Here is a 26,136-nt window from a genome sequence, read left to right as displayed (position 1 = left end):
TCAGTGTTTTATTTGGCTTAGCTACTTCTTACACCTACCCTTTCTTTTACATCTTTCTACATCTATTTGCTATGTACCACTACTGCTATTAATGTTAGACCTGCAACAATTAGTCAATCAACAGATAATTAGTTGGCAGCTATTTTGTTTATCAAATAATCCTTTAAGTCTTTTTGGGAGATCGTATCATCAGTTTTCACTGTATTTGACATTTTATAAACAACATGATTAATCCATACTACTGCTGCTACTTCTATAGGCTAGTTAATCATACACAACACTGAAGCACCATTGAACTTACATTTGGGTTAAACTTGGAGACTTGAAAACACATAATGAAAAATAGATATTTTTACAATAAATAAATAATTAAAAATATATTTTTTTAAAAACACAAAGAGAGAGCTACGCAATATAACACACGTACTGATTTCAGTCTGTAATGTTACAGTAACCGGCCCCGGCTGGTGTAGCAGATCAAACGCTCCTGTGTACCTGAACCGCCCCCAGGCTGTTTGACGTGTCGGTCTGTAGTCGGTGCTGCGCTCCTCTCCGCGTGCTGTGTACCTGCTGCTAGTAGGTCCCAGAACGACGAAGAGGACAGACGCTGTGGGCTTCAGGTTTGCTGCTTCGGTTTCTGTCTTCAACATTTAATTATAGTAATATGCTTTACAGCCGGTAAAAGACCATCTTATATTTCCACCTTTATCTGAACTGTACCTGAGCTCCTTTGGAAGCAGCTTGCTCCAACACCGACCCGGGCTCCGCACAGAGGAATGCTGCTAAACAAGGAAACCTGCGTCCGAAAATAATAATAATTTAAAAGAAAAAGAAAAAAAAGGACAACAACGTTTTGTCAGGATGGATGGCTTAAGTGCTGCCCGTCTTTCATCAAACTGTAGGCCATCTGTCGGGGGAGTTTCACCCGATGAAAATACTCCCGCTGGGAAAGCTCCGTGTCAGGTGCCGGTGAAAAAGCAAGCCGTGAAGAGACACCACCACAAACACAACCTGAAGCACAGGTACGAGTTTCTGGAGACTCTGGGGAAAGGAACCTATGGCAAGGTGAAGAAAGCCAAGGAAAGATCCGGTAGACTGGTAAGCATATAACACACCTCCGTTTACTGTTTTTTTTATTGTGTGATCCAATTATTTACCTCTATCAACGGTGCGCACATCTGCAGTCAGTATTAAGGTCTGTTTGCTCTACCGTCCTGTTGGCCACCTGTTGTTTAGAGATAGAGGGCTATTTTTAAAGGACCTGCTGTCTGCACACAGGTACTCTACATTTGGATGTTAATTAGAGAAAAAAAACACTATATACTATTGGCTGCTAGTTTCTCTTAGTGGAAAAAGTCATGTTGCTGAATTGTAGAATAATAAAAGTAGTGTGTCTACTGCTGAAGTCTTTGTCAGCTGACAAACCAAGTTAAGTTTGCACAAGAGTCCATTGTGTTTGCTTTATGGGGTTTTCTTGTCTTGTGAGTTGCAACCCATATGAAATAATGTAGTCCTTTTTTTATTTCAAGCAATTTTATCATTGAATTAAGAAATGTGTGAATAATACTCTTTGTTAATCGTTTTGAGTTTGGCACAAGCACAGCACACAGTCTTGATCCTCTGTGTAAACCAAATTAGAATAATAGAAGTATTCTCATATACCATTTTCCACAGGCCATCCCCATGTTTTATCTTAACAGGTTGTTTGTGGTCCATCAAAGTAAAATGAAAGATCAGTTGACAACAAAATCAATACTTATGTTTGAGGTCATCCTACAAAGACTAAAGCAACAAGACTAGGTCAAAACCTAGTATATGACTGGAGAGCGTATGATCAATGTGCAAAATTTTGAAATGGTGACTGATACGTGGCCCATTAAGACGACATGTTAACTTAGAAACTGTTTGTGCAAATTAATTTTGAAAGATCAACAGTCAATGGGGAAACTTCAACTCAGTCACGTGGCATTTGGCTGATCAGTGGTGGAAATATGATCACTCAGTCAGTCACAGACATTTGCGATCACAAGGCTGGCTCCACTGTTGCGGTCCGGCCAAAAATTAATTGCTGTAAATCTTTCACTTGACAAAAAGCTTTATTTAATCACCTCCAACAGTTTTAAAGGAAGTATAAAGGAAAGGCGTTTCCTTGGAACGTTTAAGTGAATTTGTTCGTGGAGGAAGTTTTAGACAGGAAAGTTAGGTAAATTTCTTTCTGTGTTCATGATGAAGGGAGGAGGGGAAATTACAATTAGCCTTTCAGGTGGATTCCAGTTCCCCATGACCTAAGGGGAAATGGGAGGTATTTAAAACAGACTGGATATAGATAAGCCTTTAAAAGGGATGTAGAAAAGTTGGCAAACAAATGGTAATGTGTTTTGTGGATGATAAAGTCTCCCAGTACTCCACCCCAAACAGAATCTGTCAATTTTTTAAGACCTTTAAATCTTTTTAAACAGCTATGTATGGATAATGTGCATATTTCAATAAGTCTATGGTACATATGAGAAGTATAATGCAGTACAGTTCAAAAGCACCGCAGACTACAGCCTAAAAAATGACCATAAAGTTGATTCAGCACCTCTCTAAAACTGTTTCATGATAACCCTTATGAAGGCAGGCTTTATTGTTTTATTAGACTATTTTAGATGAAGCTTGGTGTACCTAATAAACTGGTGGCTGAATGTAGGTCTACAAACTGTTGCATGTGTTGTTTACATGAGCTAATGTATTACATTTCCATCTGGAAATGCAAAGTAGATGAAAATCAGAGTCACTTTTATCAGGAGTGCTGTGTGTTGAAAGATCATGTTTGTTGTAAGTGGAAGTGAATGAAGAAAGTGTCAGGAATTTCCCTCCTGTACCTACAGTAAACAGGCTGTGATTCATGTTCAGCCTTGTCTACTGCGCTCACACTGTCTGACACGTCTGGCTGCTGCTGCTGTGCTCTGTTTTTTTTATGATATGAGCTGGTGTCTGAGATTTATCCCTGCAGGCAGCTTCCCAATCTGCACGCCTCAGACACATGTTCAAATGTCAAAATACTGATTAGCTCGAAAGCCTATTTTGAATTCACACCAAACAAACAGCAGTTAGTATGGGGTAGAAAAAGGAGAAACATTCATTTGCTTTGTTTTCGTCCATCTACCTTAGTATTATTATATAATGGACAATGATATGTAATTTGACACAGGGAGTGACACAACATAAAAGAGGGCTTCATCTTGTGTGCACTGTGGCAACACATTTGCTCTCATTGTCTAAGTGCATACATTTGATTACATAACCCATTTAGGTGGGGGGTTTCAGCACAGATTGTTGAAGGGTTGACCTCACACTCAGTGCGCGACATGTATGCTATGTACGCCTTCACACATCTAACAAGACGGCTGTATTAAGCACCTACAATGGCTGGCAGCTATTGCAATCAATTACTAAGTTTGTGTGTGAGGTCCTTCCTAAGTTCTTAGGAACAACTAGCTGGTTTACTGGTTGACTAAATCAGGTTGCGCAGTTAAGCCTTAAAATGTTTTAGTCTGTAAAGACTTTATCATGGTGTAAATCAGTTGCTAAGAAACACGAGGCTATAAGGACCAATTATCTTCGCTGAGTTAACTTTTATTACAAAAATTTTTGTTAGGAATTTGCCTAGTGTGCAACAGTACAACAGGACGGACACAACAATAATAAAACCATATACATAGGAACATTTTTAAAATACACCAAGTACCAGAGATGTAAAAAATTTGATTTGCTTAAAAAAAAACTTAAATGGAAGAGGTCTATAAGTGACCTAGACATAATAAATATGCGAACTATAAGTAATTACAAAAATAATCAACCAAAAACCAAAATGTGCCTTAAAATGCCAGAGCTTTAGCATTCACAACTTTTAAAACTGTTCAGATTCAAAACAGTGGACCTAACCTCCTCTGAGAGGGCGATTCCTCACACGAGGAGCTGCTGGCCGAGAATCATCTCTAACAATATTCAGGACTTCTTGGTGAAGCCGAACTTTAGAAATTGAAGAGAGTGATCGGAGACAGTGGCCAGTAATTTTAGATGCAGTCTTTTCTATTTTGTTTAATACATCTTTTTTCAGCAGTAGTCATACTACGAAACCAAATATCCAATTGAGCGAAACATGAATGACATTATTTGCTCATTCAGGCTATTGACAAAGTTTTTTTTTGTTGTTTCTTTAGCTATGCATGAGTTACACCTGCAAATGATTTGGTTTAAGTATTACTAACAATTAATCGTTGCATAAGAACTAGTTTGTAAGGTGCAAGTGCAACACGTTTTCATTAAGTGATGCATAATTTTCATTTAGTAAATGTTATAACCAGGTTAGGTTTGAACTAAGGAAGAGTTGGTGCAACCGGTCTAAGTGCAAAAATATGGTTTTAGTGTCTTTGTACAAGAACACTGTGTGAAATATCAAAGTTTTCAGCCTGTCAGTGCTTACTGTGTGGAACAGACTGACAGTGACAAAGACCGCACATATACACACACACACACACACACACACATAACCTCACAGGGGTGTGAACTCATCATGAGTGTGAGTTCAGCCCATCCGACAGCTATGCAAACAAACGCAGGAAACCTCAGTTCCCAGAATCAGGAGAAAGGTCTGTGTGGTGTGCATATTGTGCTGACCCAGAGAAGCACCCGGGCCAGACAGTGACTCATGGCGAGAGACAGTCGTGTGTTGAAACTGATATGACAAGTCGTTGCTTTACTCATTTCTACCATGTCTATAGCCTTGAGGGTTTTTAAGGAGGGTAAACAAGGATACCCCATCGCCAGTGCCATCTGGTGCCTCATGACACCCTTTAACCTTGGGGTAGACTGATGACGCACTCAGTGCACGGAGGAATCCCAGGCATCTTAGCTTCAAATAGACAAACACTACATAAAGACATGCATACAGACTTGTGAAAATCCTGTAAATGACAGGTCTACAAATACAGACAGATGCTATTCAGATTTAAAATTCCTTATTCTATGGGCCTGGCAGACATGCCAGCAGACAATACTTGCCCCGGCGTTCCCTGTGCCTTGTTAGAAACAACACAGCAGAGTTTTCAGTTCACTGCCCACGGTTCATCTCTCACTCTTATGAATGAAAAGTTGAATTCATAAGCAATCAAACGCACGTCTGCTGATTGCTTTAGACTCCAGGGCGATAAATCTTACTGTGTAAACTGACATTACAGAGTCGGTTTACTGACTTAATGACTCATCTTGCATGTTTTTAATGTTTTAAAATTTACCATTATCCTGGAATTGTCACTTGAGACCAGTCCTGCTTTAAAGTACCTGTCTGTTTGACCCTTTTAACAACAGTAAAGCTGTTGGTTTATTTATCTAGCGCTGAAATTAGTCACACTTGGACCTTACTTTTCAAATAATTGTGTAAAATAAAATGTATTTTTCTCCAAAAGTCAAATTTTCCTTTTCTTTTTAAGGTCGCCATAAAGTCCATCAGAAAGGAGAAGATCAAAGATGAGCAAGACCTGGTTCATATTCGCAGAGAAATTGAGATCATGTCCTCACTCTGCCACCCACACATCATCACCATATATGAAGGTACAGTTCTCAAAACCTTAATGATATTTGTGTGCATGTGTGTGTCTGGGTTTGGTTTCATTGTTTACCTCTCGGGGGTGGCTGTATCTTCAAGCCACACGCTGAGTGAAATGTGACACCAGGAAAAAGACGCATCTCAATGAGTCTCTGTTTGAGAGTCAGAGTTTGGTCACGCAACTCTTTGTGCTGAAAACCGGTGCTAGGTTATATAAGCATTGGTTCTCTGCTGCACCCATTCAGCGCTGCAGGATAATGTGCAGAGCCTTGTGTCTTCCAGTGCCACTCACGCCTGATGAGATGGTCTTTCTCCACCTCAATGCAGAACAGTTATCGTGGGGCGTCGTTTATCCTAATCAGTGTGAAATAGGGGTTGTTCAGAACACGTTGTATTTATTTGTAAATATTGTAAGAGGCTTTGCACAGTCCAGTTTCCTCTTTTAGTGCTTGGAGTTGCAGGTTTTAAAGACAAATATTGCAGATAATTTAATTCAGTTTTTATTTGGCTTATCAGTTGGATTTGAAAGGTGTTCTTGTTTTTTGTTCTTTCAGTTTTTGAAAACAAGGACAAAATAGTGATCGTGATGGAGTACGCCAGCCGTGGGGACCTGTATGACTACACCTGTGACAAGAGGCACATCTCTGAACGAGAGGCCAGGCACTTCTTCAGACAAATTGTATCAGCTGTGCACTACTGCCATCAGGTAAGGCAAATCAGTGCTTTCATGCAGAATATATAAAATTGTTTACATGAAGCAGAATCAAGGGGAAATTGTAAATCTTGCATAAAAACTTAAGTTGTGGGCATGGTAGAGTAACAGTATATTAGCCTTGTCAAATCTTCACTCTTGGCCAGGACGTCACACCTAATGACGCAGAGCTCCACTCAGACTGGCTGCTCAGCTCGTTGTTGTTTTTCCAGGGCCCTGGCACCCCCAAAGTTACATAATGGGTATTGTGCACAGTCAGCCTGCTGTTCTGAACAGGGAGCCTGTGAGAACGATGCGGGGCGACATGAACAGTTGGTCTGTAGAGAGCTAGCGTCAGGGCTAAAGGCCAGCCGTCCCAGCACACACACGCATGGTCTCACAGTTTAATGAGGGTGTGATGGAACAGAAGGGCTCTACACACACACACACACACACACACACACACACACACACACACACACACACACACACACACACACACACACACACACACACACACATTCAGTTGACGAACATTTAGAGCACACTATGTTTTAGTGTGGCTCTTCAGCACTTTGCACAGCATTTGTTTGCTGAACAATGTTTACAGAGTAAATTGTCCTGTCATATTCTGTGTTAACCATCTGTTTTTTTTTTGTTTTTTTTTACTTTCATTGAGTGCTGATGTTTTGTTAAATATTTTATAGAGTATATTTTGTAAAGCAGTTAGGAAAAGGCCATCTAAATTCATTTTATCCGTTACATTTGGCATGGTGCTGAATTTCTTCATTCCTACATTTTCATAATAACAATTAAAATGCTACCTAACACAACCCTACAAAAGAATGTGTCCGTTGCTACAACAAGTACCCATACGGAAGAAGTAGCTGACCCGAATTTTTGAAAGCAAAACGGATTCAAACTCTGCCTGAGTCAAAGGCATTCCCCCCTGCAGAGTGGAGGACAATGGAGCATAGCTGACGTACCAGAAAACAATCTTCACTTGGAGAAGAATGTGTTCTGACCCAGTAAAAACTAATCCTACAGACACCTTTCGAGTAATCTGATGTGTAATGGCCTGGGTGGAGAATTTATTATTGTAAAAATGATATTGTCATGGAAAACTGATATCTTTTTTTTTTTTTCTTCCTTTTTTTTTTTTAGAATGGAATAGTTCACCGGGACCTGAAACTGGAGAATATTTTACTAGATGGCAACGGCAATGTTAAGGTATGTGTGAGGAACAAGCCTGCACAGAAGTAAATGAGCATTTGAACACCTGTGCCATCCACACACAAAGTCATGATTATTAAAAATATATTCCCTGTGTTTTGTCTTGTTTTTTTAATTTATTGTGTAAGGGTGAGATTATAAATGACTGTGTGTGATGGTTGTTACAAAGGTAGTAAAGTTTAATATATCACCATGAAATCTTTAATATTTTAAATCAGTAGTATGATCATCCTTAAGACTAATTGATAGGGGATAGTGAAGTTGGATATTCTCTGTAGTAATCTGATAACAGATGTGACTTGGCTCAGCTTGACGTCTGTTTCTTGTTCTTGGCAGATTGCAGACTTTGGCCTGTCAAACCTCTACCATGGCGACGAGTATCTTCAAACCTTTTGTGGCAGCCCTCTGTATGCTTCCCCAGAGATAGTCAATGGACGGCCATACCGTGGGCCAGAGGTGGACACTTGGTCTCTGGGTGTGTTGTTATATACTATGGTTCATGGCACCATGCCATTTGATGGAAACAACTACAAGACATTGGTTCAGCAGATCAGCACTGGAAACTACCGTAAACCCAATAACCCCTCTGGTGAGTTTTTCAGTTTAACTCTTCTTCAAAGGGACTGAAACATCACTTTGATATATATACTTTGTACTTCATTTTGTGACAATGTCGATTTCCCTTTTTATTCCTATTTCTATCAGACGCATGTGGACTTATCCGCTGGATGCTGATGGTAAATCCTGAGCGCAGAGCTACTATAGAGGAGATTGCAGGACACTGGTGGCTCAACTGGGGTTACCAGCAGCCATTACTGGCAGAGACAAAGAGCAGCTCAGCAGAGCACACCTCTTCACCAGTCTCTCCATCAACATCACACCCTGCCGGGTTGGCCAGTGTTGCTGGTTGGCTCCGTCGTACATCCAGGCCTTTACTGGAGAACGGCTCGAAGATGCGCTGCCTGCTCCGCTCACAAGGCGGCGGTGGAGGGGATGTAGTCCGACAGCGCTCTCTGCGAAGGTCACGAAAGGAAAACAATGTCTCCCAGACGGTTCATGAAGGAAGCACAGACAGCCGTCCCTCAAAGGGTATCCTCAAGAGACGTAACAGTGTGAAACAGAAAGTGATGAGTGAAACCCCAGCTGCAGGTCCAGCAGAGCCTCAGAACATTTTGGGTTTGTCTGCACCATCTAATGCCCCATCAGCTGCAATGCTGCCTCGCAAAGGTATCCTAAAGAAGCCGACAGAGCAAGAGTCGGGATATTACTCCTCCTCTCCTGAGAACAGTGACTCAGGCTGGGTACCACAAAATAAAGAGTGCCCTTCAGCACCAACTTATAGGAAGGGCATCCTGAAGCGTAACGGAAAGTTCTCCTCAGGTGGGTTGCAGGAGTTTGGCTCTTTAGATCAGTTGGCAGTGTCTTTACCCTGTGGCGTTACCAGGTCCAGACCAAGTGGCGCCATCAGTGAGGACAGCATCCTGTCTTCAGAGTCCTTTGATCAGCTGGATCTGCCAGACCGTGTGGGACCTTCAACACAAATGGATAAACCAGCCAAGGCTAGCATGAGAGCGTGTGTGTCTGCAGACAACCTGCTGGACATCCAAGAACATGGGATTCTTGGGGATGGGTTGCTGAGGCCCTGGAACTGCTATGAGTCTGGAGTGGCTGACAGCGCCTTTTCCATCACAGACTGTGATAATGTAACCGAAGCTTACAGACAAGCCATGGTTCTCCATGCAGGCTCTGCAGCAAGCTGAAGACCAGTAATTAGTAAAGGACACTGACTAAATAACTGTTTTTTTATTCAGAACTTTTAAATGACTGTAAAGTACTGAAGGCATGACAGCCAAAGTGCATTATGTGAAACTACCAGCACGCTGTATTGTTTTGGCTAAAGGAATTGCACATCACCAAAAAGGGAGGAGGTTTCTCGTTAAACATCAGATTGTATTTAAGATGGTGAATGATAGAAGATGCTTTTGACTAAAACGGACTAAATATGGCACAGTGTTTTACAAAACCGAGTGCATTGAAAATGTCCATTTCAAAGATCCTCAGGAGAAGAAAGCTGCTGTTGTTCGACCAGGAGCTCTAGTTTTCAACATGAGAGCTTAACTATCAAAAGTGTAGTTAATGAGAAAATGCACCTTGAAACCAAAACACTGGTCTGAGTTTGTAGAACATATAACTCAAGTAACAATAAATTAGAAAACTGTTTTTACACCGTCACAGTAGGACTGGTGTTTTAAATATTGCTTCATTTGGTCAGGTCAGCTTGACAAAGTGTTTATGACTTAATAACTCTTTTGGATTCTAGCTTTCTGCCAACTTTATGTTTATCTAGCAATAACAGCAATAACACACAGTTTCAATGTTAGGATGGGCTCATGTACCATATACTACAGATTTTTTACTGAGTTTTAGGATGTGGGAAAATTACATTGCATGGATACCAAAGAACATTAATGTTACCAGACCTTTTTTTCAGCTTTTATTTAAAGCACTAGAAAAAAGTGCCAAGAGGACGTTTGTTTGTTTCAGGGACTTCAGCTGTCAGAGTTTTTTTTTTAATTTTTTTAATTTTTATTATCGTTTTATTTCTTGAAATGACTTGTTCTAAATTTGGATAATGACTTGAATAATAATCATGACACCTTTGAGTTACAACAAGTGTAACCAGTAGAACCTGCTTTTGCTACCAAGCCTACGCTGTTACAAGTGCACAGGTGGCCGCTGACTCTATGTATGCAGGTGACAGTTTCACAGGAAAGGTGGGGATGACTGAGTCAAATTTGAAGTCAGCACCTTGTTTTTGAAAGTGAACCATGAGCCCCAGCTACTTACTGTATGCTGTGTATAATGTGGCGCACACTTAATGTGTAACCTTTCAACTGAATTTCTGAAGATCAGTCATGGAGCTCGGTTGAAATTGAACTTTGCGTTTTAATTTAAAAGACACCTGGGGTGGTACAGTATTTCACAAAGCCGGATTAGATGTTTAGCCATCTGTTAAAAAAAAAAAAGTACAATACTACATCCTGGCTACTCAACCTATTAAACATAACTTATATATTGGGTTTAAAAGTTAAAGTCACGAATTATGCACACTGATGATGATCATGAGTTAGTTTGACAAGATATTTCATGCCACTCTTTGTGGTTATCTGGTTGACATCCTACTCCTGTCTTGTGAAATACCCCCTGGCTGCCAGAGAAAGGTACATCAAAATGTTGATGATGTTGTTGAAATTTCATGATGCGCACTGGTTACCTAATTTGATCGGTATGCTGGCATTAAATTAGAACATCAAGCCAGTTCCTGGAGCAGCACCTTATCAGACCATCGAAACTTGATAACCATACAATTTATTTATCAGTTGTCATTTGAGTATTTGAGTATTAAGTTCATGTAACAAAAGTTGAACAACATGCTGTTTATTGGAAACTGGAATGTAAAGAATAATTTTTTGACACACGACGAGGCTCATCTGGGATTTGAAGCCTGTACTTATGCAAAAGTAAACTAGGAATTCCCCAATAAAGAATGAGCGATACTCATTGTCACTGATAACTTATCTTTTACTATTGAAGTGCGACAGAGAAAACATGTCTTCAGCCTTTGGGAAGACAGGTTTCATTCTTGTATCATTTGATGTGCATCTGGGGATTTCATCGCTGTTTTGTCCTTCCCTTTGTCCCAGAAGTTGCAGGTATGAAGGCTCTATTCATATTTTTTTCTCTTTGACTGCAACAAAAACCATGTTTGCCAAAGTTACTGGCTTACCATTTATATGGCCATGTGATCTGCTTTTGTGACTGGGATGAGGAAATCAATAAAAAAACAATAAAAAAAAAACAACAAAGAACTCAAGTGCTGGCTTATGTTGTTACTGACCCACATTTATGTCATAGTTTAACAGAATTGCATTATAGTCACAAAGAAGTTCAGTACTGTGTAGAAACCATGCAGAAACATCAATTTAAACTTATCAGAACTGTCCATATATAAAGATAAAATTACAATTTCAGCAAAGTCCAGATATATGCAAAATACATACGAATAGAATTCATCACAATTAAAATGTGCAAACATTGCTATAAGGATTCAGTAAAGTTCAACTCTAAATATCACAAAAAAATTGATGTAGCTTCAGATATTCAACGAAAAGCGCAGTCAGAATCATATCTTTCAAAGCTGCTTTAACAATTGCAAAATACTTTAAAACGAGCAGCAACAGGATGGATACTTAAAACAAATCTCAATTTCTCAAACTGTGGTCATTCTACACGTCAGACGAATCTCTAAATCTCAGCATGCAAAGAACAATTAAGATCAAGAGGGAATGGCATTTCGAACACATTCTACCTGCTATTTAGGCTTCTTGTTCTCTCTCATGGCTGTGAATTTAATATTTTATCCTGTCTATTCATGGCAGGGAGGAGTGCTTTCTCTTCAGTTCCTGGGGTGATGTCACTGGTGTCAATACAACACCCTGAATGTCAGCAGGGGTGTAGCTGATCTCTGAGTTGTGTGCTCTTGGATCTGCAAACACTATCCTGGAAACAGGAGGGCAGGCTGAGCTCCAGCACACTCCCTAGCTGCTCATAGCAGAGAAGGACTGAGTTCTTTTCAGGGTCAGATTAAAAGAAAAACAACCATAAGTTCATCAGTATGTCATGGACAGACATCTTGACCAATACTGCATGTGCATGGCTGCTCTTTTAAACATGCAATAACCAGTTTGTACTTCAGACTGTTTGAAAAGCGTGCGTGCTACAATGATCACAAACACGCCAGTCACTGCTGACAATGGGGCAAAGTCAAAAAGAGATTTTATCTGAAAATGACAGTTAAACATTAGCCTTACCAGATCGATGGCCAAAAGGTCGGCTAAAGCCTTGATCACTGTATCAGCGGAGACATCAGCGTCCACTATCTTTAGCCTCTGGATGGCAATGCTTACACAGGCACATACAACAGTGGAGGGCAGGAACCCAGAGAACACGCAGTCTGAGGATAAAAGTGAAAGATTACTTGTACTCTAAAAATAACAAAAATGATAAATAATATTTCCTAATTATGCTGACCATTTTGTAGTTCACTTAAACTACTTGAAAAGAAATCCAACAGTGAGGAAGTCAGTAAAGGTTGGATGGTAGACAGTTAGATGGATGCCACCATTGCAGACACACCCTTATAGACAAAAGGGAGTACTCAAAAGCAGACATTTCCCAAAACCTGATAATCTGATATGATATCCTAATTGCTTCAGGCAGGAGAAACACTGAGACAAAAAGTCAGCCATTCAATCCTTGCTCAGGCACCTTTTTGAAAGGGTTACAATGTCGGGAGCCAGGAATTATCTTAATTTTATGGGCTGTAATGTCATAGTCCGTCTAAAACAGCACTAACTGACTGTGTCCTGTTGCCTCGGGCAGCATCACAGAGATTCGTGGGAAATCAGCCAGCTGAATAGTCGGACACAGGTCTTTCACAGCAAACAATACAGGATTACACAAACTCAGCTCTCTGTCTCCAAAATGACCTGCTGACACATCGTAATCAAAGTTATGGCTGCTTTGTCCCCATTGTTCATTGCGTGGAAAGTTTTTCAGTTTCACCTGTTTACTTCAATGCTCACTAATCAAAATTTTTTTTAATCATCGTTTAGATTACAATGGATTTGATAATGCTGATTTTATTGCACTGGAATGATAAATTGGCCTTATAATTGAGCACAGAAATCATCTCATGTGTTGGTAACTTAGTTATGTAACTTACCAGTGGCAGCCAGAGCGATGTAGGAGTGAACATGCCGCCGCATGTTTTGAAGGTGGAGGGGCCGAACAAAAGGGAGAGCGTGAAGAATTGGCTCCAGGAAGTCAGAGGGTACCACAGAGGCCAGACACCAGTCTAACCTGGACACTACTGCCACCTCCCACTTCTGCAACACACACATTCCTCTAAACCAATCCACCGTCTAAATCCCACTGCAGGAACACTCACACATGATACTGAAGTTGTTTGCACAAGTGGATATTTCACAGAATGTCTTCCAAAAATTATAAGGCAGTGTTTCCCAGCTGGTTTTGCTTGTCACCCCTTTAAAAAAAAAAAAAGAGCAAGGGCTACTTGCAGAAAACAAGTTGAACCAAGGAGTGATTATCCCCTCTCAGTTAATTTTATTTGAATACTTCTTATAGGCCTTATGAGAGGTAAACTTATCCAGTAATTCTTAAGAAAACCACAAAACATTAGGTGAACATCTAAAGAAATACGACCCATTTCTGTGGAAAAGCTACGTTTTTCTGCCTTCGTATGCAGTTAACTATCTCTGGACTGCTCAGACTCGTGTTATGAACGACCACTGGGCTGAGAAACACTTTGGTGTGGAATAGTCTAGTAGTAACCCCAAGAGTTTGGGACACTAGGTTCCTGGAGATCACCGATGGTGTTAACTTCGTTATGTGTTGTTTACATTGTTTATGGGGAGATACAGCAAAGACAGTTACAGCTATTATTAAACCCCTCTAAACAGACAGGTGAAAGAGATTTACCAGGATGTCTGAGACTGAAATGAAGTTGTCAGTGTAGATACAAAGCTTGGTAGCAGTCAGGGGGACAGTCTCTCTCATTTTGGAGGCCAGGAACATGCAAACAGCTCCTAAAAGCTGCAGGTTGGACTTCTCGACGGCAAAACGGCTCAGGTAACTGTCCAGGTAATGCACCGCCAGTGGAAACACCTCCTCCTCACATTTCTGCTCCTCACACACCTGTCACACAGAAACTTCCTTTACCTAAAAGTCAGCTAAATGAGACTTACTTGCAGCTTTTGGGCAGCCTGACTAATATGCGTACCTGAAACATCCACACTACCAGTATCCTCCTCATGTATGGCTGGATGTCAGTTTGGATTTTGCCAAAGTAGGGAGACACCTGGCAGAGCTTCTCCAGGGCCGTCAGGTTGTGCAGGGCTCTGAGGTCGCCCGTCAAGGCAGGGTCGGTGCCCGCCCGTTGAAACACAACACGGTCCTCTTCACCAGCATTTTGATCACTGGATCCACTTTCAAACTGTCCGTATTCACAAAGATCCATTCAACTAAATTGATTACAGAAACACCGTTTAAAATGAAATAAAACTAAAATAAAAATGAACCGTTACGCTAGCTGCTAACCGTTGTTACTTGCATCCCGTATGTTAGCTAGCTCAGATAACGGCCCTCCAACGGTCCAAACTGCTGCCTTGTTTTAAAAGGTCCTACAACATAACAAACATGTAGCCCAACAAGGTGTCGGGGGAACTTTCCTAAACCAAGTTTGAAAACTTTAATAAAGGTAAGTCAGAAAAATTAAAAAAAATAAATAAATTAAAAAATTAAAAAAAAAAAAAACTGAACCCAAAGAGATAAGGTTAACTGAATAATGTATTTTCTGTTTGCTCCTAAATTTAGACTGACAGGCTACACAAGAATTTGTTTGTCAATAAAACTGAGAATACACTTTATAAAGCTGAATTTGAAAGTAAAAATGGCTCATCGTGTTTTACAAACATGTACAAAACTTTACAGGGTTAAATGTCACATTTAGTTTTTACCTCTGCCAAGGAGGTTGTGTTTTGACTTGTCTGTTGGTCTGTTTATTTGTCAGCAGGATTACACAGAAACAACTCAACCCATTAGCACTGAACTTGGAGGAGGGTTGTGGGGTGGGCCAAGGAGGAACCCATTCAATTTTGGGCCAGATCCCGATTATTACTATGAATTTAATTTTTTTCATCAGAACTGTGGATTATGTTGTTTGACAATGGCCTTGGTAGATGCCTGCGTTCTCCTAGTGCCCTTCTAGTTCCACAATTGTTTGGCAAGTACCATCATAAATAGCCTTAATTTCTTTTTTAGGTATTGACCATTTGCCAAAAGCTTCAGACAGGAACACTTGTGCATGCTTGGACCATAAGAATATCAAATTCTAGACAGAAAAACTGCAGCAGAAAGGTCTTCGGAAAACAACAAGCATTTCTCAGCTGTTTGTCCTGAATTGTTGTGTAGTCCAATCGAGTCTGTGCAAAATGCTGCTATGATGAGGTGAAAGTTGCAATACCCCAGTCAGAAGAAACAGTGACTTGGAATCAATGGATGAGAAAACCTGTGTCAGAGGGGCATAACACCTACATGAATTTTGTCAAAGAAGCACAAACTGGAACATATGCTGAACTGTTGAGCATTCTCAAATCAAAAGCTTGACAGCCAAGAGTGCAGGGCTTTAAAAGAAAGCCTAACAGAAGTTGAAGTGGTCCTCCATGTGTATTCTGTGGTGAATGAATGATGAATGCGTGTATGTTTACTGATACGATTCAAAGGAAAAACAAATCTGATAGGTCAGAGAGGGCCAGCTGTGCTATAGAAAATCTTGTATACTTATCAGAAAGAAAAAAAAAAAAAATCAGCAAACAAGTACATGTTTTGAGAACCACACAAACCACAACTATCATTTCGTGATGACTGGGATGAACAGACCAAACAGACAGTTCTTGCTGTTCACTTTTCATCTACAACCTTGTGTATCACAGTTGTGAACATAAAATCGAGTGAAACAAATGATCCCTGACCAACTTTTAAGGATTCAGTTTGTTTTTAATCCAATTTTTTGCATTAAAATGTAATCAAATGTACACAAATACCAGTCTTTGTATTTCTAAGCAATCACTGCACTGCAATGGCAGGAAAAAAGCTCAGAGATTCATGATATGAAATTACAACATCTACATCACTACTGAACTCATCCAAGCAGAAGAACAGACCAGACTGAATCCTCAATCCATTTCCACTGTAACAGGGAGCCCAATTTCAATATCCCTTGATTCTGAGTTTTGCAGTTCTCGGCGAATCTCTGCAGATATCTGAGGGTGTGTTTGTATCTTTAGCAGCTCCAGCAGTGCCGTCTTCTGTTCGGAGGCCAGGTCAGCTTTGTAGCGCTGAGCCAGGGTGAGTAAACTCTGATGCCACAGCACAGGAAGCACACGTTTTTCATTGCGGAAGGACAGGAAGTGGGCCACCAAGGCATCTAGGACACGGAAAGGCAGGGCGTATTTCTTGTCAAGCAAGAGACGCAGGAAAATGCTGTTGGCGCCGTTATACTCCATCTCTGCCAACTTAAGCATCGCAGCGCTGAAAGACAAAGATTGTGCATATTATACAACCGTCTGTGTTATGCAACCGTGACTTTGCTTTAACTTGCCAACATCGCAGAATATAAAGCTTTCAAAGACAACTGGTTGAATCCTTCATCTAAGGCTAAGTTGCTGACACCTGTCTGCTGGCGTCTGTCAGTGAAAGCAGACCTTACCTGGAGTGGAGCACAGGGATTGAGCACTTTGTGAGTATGCTCCCGATGATGATGGCTTCCCTGAGAGTACATGTCCCCGATTCACACAGAGGAATCAGAATACCTGTGTGACAGAAGAAGTACAAAGTATTAAAAGAGAACTCCAGCAATGTAGTACTGCACTTTCATTAGGTGGGAAACAGATTCCTTAAAAAGGTCAAAAATCAATGCCGAGCATTTTTAGTCCCCAGTATTGCTAAATTGCACTGGATCCTACACTTCCAGTCAAGCAAGCTGAGAGTATCTTTCATTATGGTGTGTTTGTGTCATATGGTGCGGATGGTTGAGATGGGAAAGATTCCCATGTTAATGACTTGCAAGTGTTCACATTATTGGAGAAGCCAAGACAGCTGCATGATTAACACAGTTGGCTGCGTTGGTGTTAAAATAACTGTGTTGAAAATTTAACACTATATCCATTATATTTGGGTTTAATTACCTGGGGAGACTTTATCTCACATGAAGCATCCATGTTTGTTTAGTTTTCAGACACATCTATTTTATTATGCAACAAGAACGATACTGTATATTGGACCTTCCCACTTTTAATTATAACTTGGATGTTAAGGTGAATGCAGAAACTTTCTGTTTCACATTTGTAGATACTCTGGTTATATCACTAGAGGAATTTTCTCAGACCTGACAAAGCTCCCCACTGAGCCACAGAACACATTATATAACTGTTTTCACAACTGTAGTACTCCCTATGACAAGTAGTTTCACTTCGACCTGTAAAATTGATGCAGTGACCCCTTAATATAAACCTTTATTAGTACTTAATTTACATATCAACATTACAATAAGCTAGCCTTTTTATTTAAAAGCACACAATTAAAACTGTTTCATTAAATGAGACAAACCCAAATTTTGAATTTCATGCCAAAACTTTAATAACCAATATCAAACAAAGAGGATGTTTGCAGTTTACCAGCCAAGGAACTGACTCCAGGGTAATTCCAGAAGTGAATTAATACTACACTGTGCATATTACCCTGAGGTATTAGTGGGCTGTTGATAATGTTGTGCTTTGTTTGCCTTTCACATTTAAACATGAAACTTATTAACTAATTAACTAAAATCTTATATATTTTTTGTATATAACTAATCCACAAATACAGAGCCTTCGCTGCATGTATACTATGAAGATTTCACGTAAAATTAACTGTGACTTCATCAAATTAATTTATCAGATATTTTTTATTATTGTTTCTGTAAATAAACTTAACCTCAATAATAGAAAATGTATGGCAAATGCTCACCTCTAATGCTCAATTAGCTCTCTCCTTTTCCTGTATGTGGTATACATTACAGTGTATTTGTGAGCAACACTGCCACTTAGTGGTCTTGTTTCACATTTGTGGTTTTCAAAAATATGGGTTGTAGGATGTTTGGGGAAAATAGTCCCATCAAACTGGGACAATTTGCGAGCACAGGGCCGACAGGATTAAATAAAGAAAAAATAATCTTCAACAATTATTGGCCAAAACAAATTCTGGATATATAAAGGATGATTTGACCCAATTAAATTTGGAGTGAGTTAATTACTGTGCTTCCATATCCAATAGTGTTATTTACCCTGTGGACACCAGCTAATCCTGTGTCAGTGTCCTCAGTATAAAATTTCTAAATTTAGTGCTCAAATTAAAAACATGACATGTCCCAGAAAGCTTGTATTTTCTTCTTCTATCAAATACTCTCATTCATTCTAACCCCACATTTTATTTTTAAGAGTCGAGTGTGACTGGAGATTAGCCCAACATTCACTGGGCCTTTAATAAAACAATAACTAATGGTTCCTAAGATTATGGCCACTGTCCACAGGCTCACAATGCATATCAGCATTTTCAACAAAATGCTTGGAATAGTAATTTATTTTGAACAATACCGAGGATTGTAAGAGGGATACGACTGACGGTAATTGAGAATTAGGCTTTCAAGAACAATTTTACTTTAACACTATTCAAATTTTACTCTCAACTTGTCCTCTACTAGGTCATAGAGGACCAGGGGTATTATTTTCCATCTAGCTAGAAGCACTGAAAAATTAGAAGCTAGAGGATTGGTACTAATGCATTTAGTCCTTAACAATCAAATAATGGGCATTATTTTACATTAACAATGATTTAAATGACTACTGGTAATGTGAAAGTGCTGCTCGTACTGCAGCTGCCATTGTCGTCAAAAGACTTTGTAGCTTTTAACGAGACGATAATTAAGAATTCATCTGCATATGGTCAGTGAGATCCTAAAAACAGATTATATAACAAAAGACAGCTAGCATGTATAAAACTAGCAAATCCTATGAACATCACTGTAAACTGAGATTCATTTCATAGTCAGGTTGCTTTTAACATTGAGTAATCATACATGGAACTGAGATTTGCAAAACATACTTCCAACACACAACTAACCCTAAAATATAAAACTAATCATATTAATTGTTCGTATGCATTCAACAATAAAATATGCATTTCTTTATAACCGTTGGTGGGCATTTCCTTTGTCACTTTGGACAAGGCCAGAGTCTCCAGTCTTTATGCTAAGCAAGGGTAAACATTTTGCTGATCCTAGCTCTGTAGTTAATTTCTCCTGTGAAGTTTCTGGCCTCTAGTAGCAGTGGGTCCCTGTTTTGTTTTTGTCTTGTGCATGAGCATGATGATGCACATGCACATGGTCGACTAGACAGACAGTCCTGACCATGGTTTCATACTATTTCACTGATCTACAGGTGGTGGAAATGCTCCAAGATACACAGCAATGTTGCATCAAAGGCAAAAGAAAAACCTGCGAGTAAACGTGGATGCAATGCTCAAACTTGAAAGAAAAGCCATCTCTTTGTAAATGTTTTATAAGAATAGAAGCACTTGACACCTCAGGGATACACACAATGTGTTTAAGTGAGTAGTAGAGAGTGTGATATATAACTGTAGTTTGTTTACAAGTAAACTCCACAGGCCATCTTTAACACAGACATGAGATTAATATCAATCTTCTCATCTTATCTTAAATGTACTTTAAAATGGTAAACTTTCTGTCTCACCTTTAAACCATGCCCCTGGTTTGAACAAGGCCTTCTTTAGGGCACTGTAGAGATGAAAGTTGAGTCGCTTGTACTCTGCAATATCATCCCGTACTCTGGGCAGCAACACCAGGTTGTAAAATCTCTGGGCCATTCGCTCTTTCAGATTGGAGGAGAAGATTCTATAACAAAAGCATGGAAAACATATTTCATCGTTCTATTGTGTTAAAGTATAATAATTTTTTTTTTTTTTAAGTAATACTCTAACCAATGGGGGCTCACCTTGTTGCTTGGTACATGGCAGCTGCAGTCCAGGTCTCAGGGTCAGTTAAATACAGAACCTGCTCCCAGTTTGCAAGTGCTGGGATTATTTTAAAAGCCTTTGGCAATTTACCGCTGCGATACTTTGACAGAACCTGAGGCAAAACAACAGAAATTAAACTTTCACTCTTCACATTTACACAAAAATACACACTTACTTCAGAATTGTTTACTTAGTCTTTACAAGACCTCTTCAAGAAACAGGCAGTGTTCATTGGTTTGTGCAAAACAATTGTACCTATGAACAGGGAGGAATATTGGTAGACTTTGTATCACGTAGAGATCTGACCAGTGAAAAAACATCTATTTGCACTGATATACCAGCCAGGTTGGTAAAATGAAATCACATTCTCATTCTTCATTTCATTTAATTCACTCATCTGTATTTATGTTCATGTGTGGTGTGTTCACTTGCGCATGTGGAGGTGTTTATTTTAGGACAACACACCTTATTGACACCTCTGTACACTTCTATAATCCTCGGGTCCAGTTGGGGCATTGGACATCCTGACACCTCCGACATCACTGTTCCTACCTCAGTCTGCTTCTCTGTGATCTTCTCCATGATAATATCAGCTAAGGTCCGTCTGCAAGAGCCACAAAGAGAAAACACAGCTAAGCATTTAAAGAAAAAACTGAGTTCACAGCCACTTCTAAGGTAAAGTAAGGATTATGTTGTGTCTTGCCTCATTGGCGGGTTCTTATTCATGAACATCTCCATGGCCTTCTCATCGTCAGGGTCAACGACGACCTCAGTTTCACACTCAGCATCACTGTCACCAGCACCTGCTTCTCCCAGCGCTGGCCACTCCTCATCAGAGTCAGCATCCTGAGAGCCAGACCCTAAAATTTGTTTACAAGACAAAGACAGTACAATTACACAGTAACACTCGCACTGCACTGTATTAGACATACACGTCATAGTCAACTGATATTTTAAGACTAAGATTAAGTGGAATATATGATGGAACTTAACATTATCAAATATAATCATGCATGTACACATGCATAATAAAGTTATTTGTTTCAAAAGCTCAGGGGGTATATCTGAATAGATCTGTAATGCTGAAATTAAGGAAAATTATGCTAGAAAGAGTCTGTAGAGAGCAAATGGTAGTAAATATATATTATATGGCCAAAAGTACATGGATGCTCAAACATTACTCCAATAGGTGAATGCTCCTTAACCAAGGGCATTAATGTGTTGCTACAAGAGCCTCAACCTTTCTGGGAAGGCTTTCCACAAGATTTTGGAACGTGGAAGCAGGGATTTGGTCCCATTCAGCAACGAGAGCATTAGAGGGCTCGGCCACTGATGTTGGGCAATATAGCCATGCTTACAGTCACTGTTGAAAGTGTTGGATGGGGTTGGGGTCAGAGCTCTGTGTAGGACACTGAAGTTCTGCCACACGAACTTAGAAATCCATTTCTTTATTGACCTCGGTGTGTGGATGAGGGCATCGTTTTGGTGAAACAGGAAAAGGTCTTCCTCAAGCTGCTGCCACAAAGTTTAAGGCAAGCCAAGCCTGGATTACCAACCAGGCAAGGTGGACATCTGACCCCTGAGGCCCCAATTACGTGCCAATCAGTTTGCCCTGGCCTCCACTGGGAAGTTAATATGGCCATGGCTGTGGCATTAAGATTCCCCTTAAATGGAAACAAGGGACAAAACAGCACTGAGAAAGTAGTTTAAGTTATTCTTTAACTAATTCCTGTGCCCCTACATGGACCTCGAACTAGCTCTGTTAGACCAGACTCCATTCACGTATCTGTCAATTTAGTGCATTTCGTGTAAAGGTTTAAAGCACAAGGACTTACCGAGAACAGTGACTGGTGCTTTCTTTTTCTCTGGTGCCAGGCCATATTCGGTCTGAAGCTCCTCTTGTTGAATTCGGGCCTGTTGTAAGATCTTCCTCGACAGACGCTCGTCTACGTACTTGTCTTCGTTTTCTGCCCGGCTGTCTCTGCTCTTCATCCGGCCTCGGGCTCGCACCGTGTCCGCCTGAAGGATCTGGTCAGCCAGCGCCACTGCTCCCCCGCTCTTCTCTCCTCCACCTTTCGATTTTTTCACTTTCGGCATCTCTGCACTTTCACAGCTGCAATACTGACGTTTTTTGTTAGCATGTGCTAGCTGAAGTCTAAAACGAGCAAGTACTGTAAACAGTCACTTGTTCAACACGTGCAAATGGCCATAGCAGGGGGAAGTGACGTAAGTTACGTCACGTAACGTAGAAACCTCCAATACAAACCAATAATACAAAGTAAAGTTAGCTGTTTTGTTGGTATTAAATATTTTATTGTCGATGCTATAAGAATACATGTAACTACGTGGATTCATGAATGTCTCTTTGCCGCTTAAAATCTTACATAAGCTGATTTAACTTCACCGGAAAACTAGTTTTTGACCCGGAAGTATTAAACAGAAAGACTCGACTACAACTGGAGGCAAAACATCAATGGGAGTCACTTGGTGAGATGATTACTTTATGGGTTTTTAGCCATATTTCAATTTTTTAACCCCAAATTTCCAATGTACACCAATACTCTTCATCAGCTTTCCGTATCAACCACTGCACATATGTTTTTGTCAGTTGCATTGCTTTGTTTGATTCACACGATGCTCGGCAAAACCGGTTGCAGCAGTGACAACGTTATAGGACAATAATAACTAAAACATAAGATATTACCTGGCATGTTAGTCCCCCTCCTTCAGATTAGGTTTATCAGATGATTTGTTGTCCCTGCAGTGTGTGCCAGGTGCCTGTGGCGGAGGGGAAGAGTGTGCAGCAGACAGTGGACATCCTGCACAAGAAGCTGGAGCAGCTGGGCGCTGTGAAGCAGGGCAGCTTCTGTGTAGACTGTGAGACATACCATGCCACAGGAAATGTCAGCGGTAATATTGAACTGTGTACTCTGTATTTCAGCATCGCTTTTAATCGTAATTGTGTAAACAGAATATTTCAGAACAAGGGTGGACAGGAAAGGTCAAGACATTACTCTCACCATATGTAAAAAGAGGAAACATGTCAAGAAAAAGTATATACTTTTGTACTGAAACAATTGGTCATTAATCGATTAGAATTGAGAACAGCTTTGATAATCATTTAATCATTTAAGTCCTTCCTCAAAGAGAAATGACAAATATTTGCTGTTTCCAGCTTTTTAAAGGTGAGAATTAGAGAGAGAATAAACCAAGCAATTTAAAGACTTAATTTAGTGCTTTGGGAAGTTGTAATGGGCATAGTACACTATTTAAAAAAATATTTTCTAGATTAATAAGAAATTGACAATGAAGAAGAATACTGATTAAATGATAATGACAGTAATAACAGCCCTGATTACATTGAAATGATCCATTAAACGTAGATCTTCACTCAGGCAAAGATATTATTGTTGTAACAAGTATTCAAATGTTTTAGCTGGTCTACCCTTATAGACTACATACTCTATTATGCTACAGGGTTCCCACGGGTCCTCGAAATCCTTTTAAAGTTTGTGAATTTAAGGGGGAAAAAAATCAAGCCTCTCTTTTTTGAATTGCTGACCCTCTGTAAAGCCTTCTAGCTCTCATTGTAAAAATTCTTCGTGTTGTAACAGTAACCAGTACCCTTGATGCGAGTCTCAAATTATGCCATGTTGGGTCCTTGAATTTGAGGTACTTGGGCCTGGTGTTTAAAAAGGTGTGGGAGCCCCGGTGGTGCTGTCTGGTTCTAACTATAACAGTGCTTCATATTTTTTTAAGTTTGTTGTATTTTTGCATCTAAAAAATGTAAACAGCTATCTGATGTGTTAATGTAAAAGTATCTTGCAAAGTGACAGTACTATACTTAAATACAGCACTTGAGTAAATAAACACCTTTGACAGTCAGTCTTTCCTGTCCGTTACAGGTCAGCCCTCCAAGCTCTTATACGTGATGCACAACTCTGAGACTCCCCTGAGCTGCCTGGCCCTGTTTGAAGGCGGACCCTGCCTCATAGCTGATGCAAACTTTGATGTTCTCATGGTGAAGCTAAAAAGTCACTTTCAAAATTCCAAGGCACACAAGGTGGAGTGTCGTGGTTCAAGATACCGCTACTGTGACTTCTTGATAAAAGTTGGTACGGTGACAATGAGCTCCAGTGCCAGAGGGATATCAGTAGAGGTATGTACTTATAGTTTGACTAATTCTGAGAGTGTAGATGTTGCTATTTTCCCACTGTGACTGCTTCAACTCTTGGTGTGTCTCCTCAGGTGGAGTACTGTCCCTGTGTGGTTCCAGGGGACTGCTGGAATCTCATGAAGGAGTTCACGCAGTCTTTTCTTGGCCCAAGCGTCCCTGAACTGCCATCTGTGTTTGCTGCCAAGCCTGAAGGACTCTTTGCCCCGGCAGACAGTGTTGACACCATGACACAGTACCTGGAGTTGTTCAACAAACTTCGTAAACTTCAAATCCCAGGAAGTAATGTGCGGTGAACTGTCAGTGGGAATGGAGAGATTTATTTTTTAATGTTTGTATTGATGTTGTTTCATTCTGGTCCTATTGATCAGCATGGTATTTAGGCATATTTGAAAGTGTGGGCTTTTTATTTCCATTTCTAAAGCCTCAATCGCATTACGAGGTTGTCTATTTGATGAAAACATCTTGTATTAAAGAGACCTAGTGGAGAAAAGTAGCCAGAATCTCTTGTGTTTCTGATTGTTTCCACCATGATAATCCATATGTAATCACACTACTTCAGATGTCCTCTTGGTGGGGTTATAACCTTTTCAAGATTTGGTACATGAGGTGAATCTTCAACTGAATGTAAAATTACACATAATTGTTTTTCTTTTAGTTTATCTCATTAGGTTTCCTGGAATGGGTGGTGGCTAAAGGCTCATGTTTAATTAGTAATAGGGTTTTAAACAAGAGAAAACATTATTTAAGTACGTACAAGGACTCTGTCTGCATCTGTGCAGACACACATTCACAGTTCACTGCTCTATTTTCAGTAGACTTTGTCATGGTAGAGATTTTGACTTGCAGCAATTAAAGCATAAGTAACAGGTCTCTGTTCAATTTAAATTTCTCATTCATATGACTGATCAGCATACCACAACAAATGTTTCTCTTGTTAGAAGAGGAAAAGCAGAGACATTACTATTAACGTTAACGAAGGCTCTGTTCTATTCAAGTGTCCTAGTAAGCCATGACCACGGCTAAATGGAATTCAGCCATCATTCATTTTATTATTTACTTTTTTTCTGTGCATGCCCATGTAATCCAGAGGAGATGTCTGAAAATGAGTGAAAACATCTGTGGGTATAGACCATGGGTGTGCAGGGTCATAAAAGGCTGCTTTCATTTTGATGCAATAATAATTATTAGTATACACTAGTGTAATATGTAAAACGTAAAACTCAGGAAGGGGCCATCATTCAGTATAATGATTACTTTTACTTTCTTACATTGTGATCCAGAAAAAGATCTATGTGACTGAAACTGAAAGCATGTGTAACATTATTATATGTCCATGGTACAGCTTCAAAGTACTGAATAACAGGGACGTGGTATTAAAATTAGTCACTTAAAAAGCAATAACATAAAAAATTAAGGGAAGAGTGAGACTCTGACAACTTTCCGTATCAAACAACATAATTTTCCAAGCAACAGCCTCATGCTGGATTAATACTTGGCACCAGTATCACCCTGTGATTATTCAATCACAGTATTTGCAGTAATAGAGGCCCCAAGTAAGTCCCTTGCACATGACAGCTTGAGCAGCAGAAACAACCAATGCTGTGCTTAAAAGCTTCACATCCACAATTGTATTTTTTATCAGATTAACTCAAACCAGCTGACTCTCGGCGAACATGGGGCTTTCGGGGACACTGGGTGAGAGGCTCTGGGGGCAGCTATCCGCTTTGCCCGGGT

At 40.0% G+C, this 26,136-nt stretch overlaps 4 protein-coding genes across 4 annotated transcripts; 2 read left to right on the top strand and 2 right to left on the bottom strand.

Moving 5' to 3' along the window:
• The first annotated feature begins 547 nt into the window (after positions 1–547).
• nuak2 (NUAK family, SNF1-like kinase, 2) lies at positions 548–11,388 on the top strand. Its single transcript, XM_023414188.2, has 6 exons — positions 548–1,098; positions 5,475–5,595; positions 6,145–6,296; positions 7,446–7,511; positions 7,851–8,103; positions 8,220–11,388. The coding sequence occupies exons 1-6, from the start codon at positions 862–864 to the stop codon at positions 9,272–9,274; spliced, it is 1,884 nt and encodes a 627-aa protein (XP_023269956.1). The 5' UTR covers positions 548–861; the 3' UTR covers positions 9,275–11,388.
• Positions 11,389–11,396: 8 nt separating this feature from the next.
• Positions 11,397–14,621, bottom strand: ccnd3 (cyclin D3). Its single transcript, XM_087176014.1, is given in 6 exon segments — positions 11,397–12,058; positions 12,060–12,143; positions 12,386–12,528; positions 13,300–13,519; positions 14,076–14,291; positions 14,377–14,621. Coding segments are annotated over 6 exon segments (1,014 nt in total). The 5' UTR covers positions 14,614–14,621; the 3' UTR covers positions 11,397–11,944.
• A 1,509-nt stretch (positions 14,622–16,130) lies between these two features.
• bysl (bystin-like) lies at positions 16,131–22,452 on the bottom strand. The gene is made up of 7 exons (XM_023414213.2): positions 22,061–22,452; positions 20,929–21,085; positions 20,691–20,829; positions 20,204–20,337; positions 19,943–20,103; positions 16,864–16,966; positions 16,131–16,685 (listed from the first exon to the last, which is right to left on the bottom strand). Exons 1-7 carry the CDS (start codon positions 22,320–22,322, stop codon positions 16,331–16,333), a joined length of 1,311 nt encoding a protein of 436 aa, XP_023269981.1. The 5' UTR covers positions 22,323–22,452; the 3' UTR covers positions 16,131–16,330.
• A 132-nt stretch (positions 22,453–22,584) lies between these two features.
• Positions 22,585–24,895, top strand: med20 (mediator complex subunit 20). The gene is made up of 4 exons (XM_023414217.2): positions 22,585–22,712; positions 22,990–23,135; positions 24,131–24,384; positions 24,474–24,895. Exons 1-4 carry the CDS (start codon positions 22,699–22,701, stop codon positions 24,693–24,695), a joined length of 636 nt encoding a protein of 211 aa, XP_023269985.1. The 5' UTR covers positions 22,585–22,698; the 3' UTR covers positions 24,696–24,895.
• The last annotated feature ends 1,241 nt before the right edge of the window (positions 24,896–26,136 follow it).

The sequence above is a fragment of the Seriola lalandi genome, unplaced genomic scaffold (genome assembly GCF_002814215.2).
Source record: "Seriola lalandi dorsalis isolate HSWRI2012SDOR001 ecotype SW California unplaced genomic scaffold, Sedor1 jcf7180002054522, whole genome shotgun sequence".
Classification (NCBI taxonomy): domain Eukaryota; kingdom Metazoa; phylum Chordata; class Actinopteri; order Carangiformes; family Carangidae; genus Seriola; species Seriola lalandi.
This window is presented reverse-complemented; position numbering and strand designations above follow the sequence as displayed.

Bases quoted from the DNA above. Each gene is read 5' to 3' on its own strand.
- nuak2 (XM_023414188.2), top strand. From the start codon at position 862: ATGGATGGCTTAAGTGCTGCCCGTCTTTCATCAAACTGTAGGCCATCT. The intron at 5,596-6,144 runs GTACAGTTCTCA...TTGTTCTTTCAG, and splicing joins CATCATCACCATATATGAAG to TTTTTGAAAACAAGGACAAA. The intron at 8,104-8,219 runs GTGAGTTTTTCA...TATTTCTATCAG, and splicing joins TAAACCCAATAACCCCTCTG to ACGCATGTGGACTTATCCGC.
- bysl (XM_023414213.2), bottom strand. From the start codon at position 22,322: ATGCCGAAAGTGAAAAAATCGAAAGGTGGAGGAGAGAAGAGCGGGGGA. The intron at 20,104-20,203 runs GTGAGCCCCCAT...CTTTTGTTATAG, and splicing joins GCCATGTACCAAGCAACAAG to AATCTTCTCCTCCAATCTGA. The intron at 16,686-16,863 runs GTAAGGTCTGCT...TTTGTCTTTCAG, and splicing joins ATCCCTGTGCTCCACTCCAG to CGCTGCGATGCTTAAGTTGG.
- med20 (XM_023414217.2), top strand. The intron at 23,136-24,130 runs GTAATATTGAAC...TGTCCGTTACAG, and splicing joins TGCCACAGGAAATGTCAGCG to GTCAGCCCTCCAAGCTCTTA. The intron at 24,385-24,473 runs GTATGTACTTAT...GTGTCTCCTCAG, and splicing joins CCAGAGGGATATCAGTAGAG to GTGGAGTACTGTCCCTGTGT.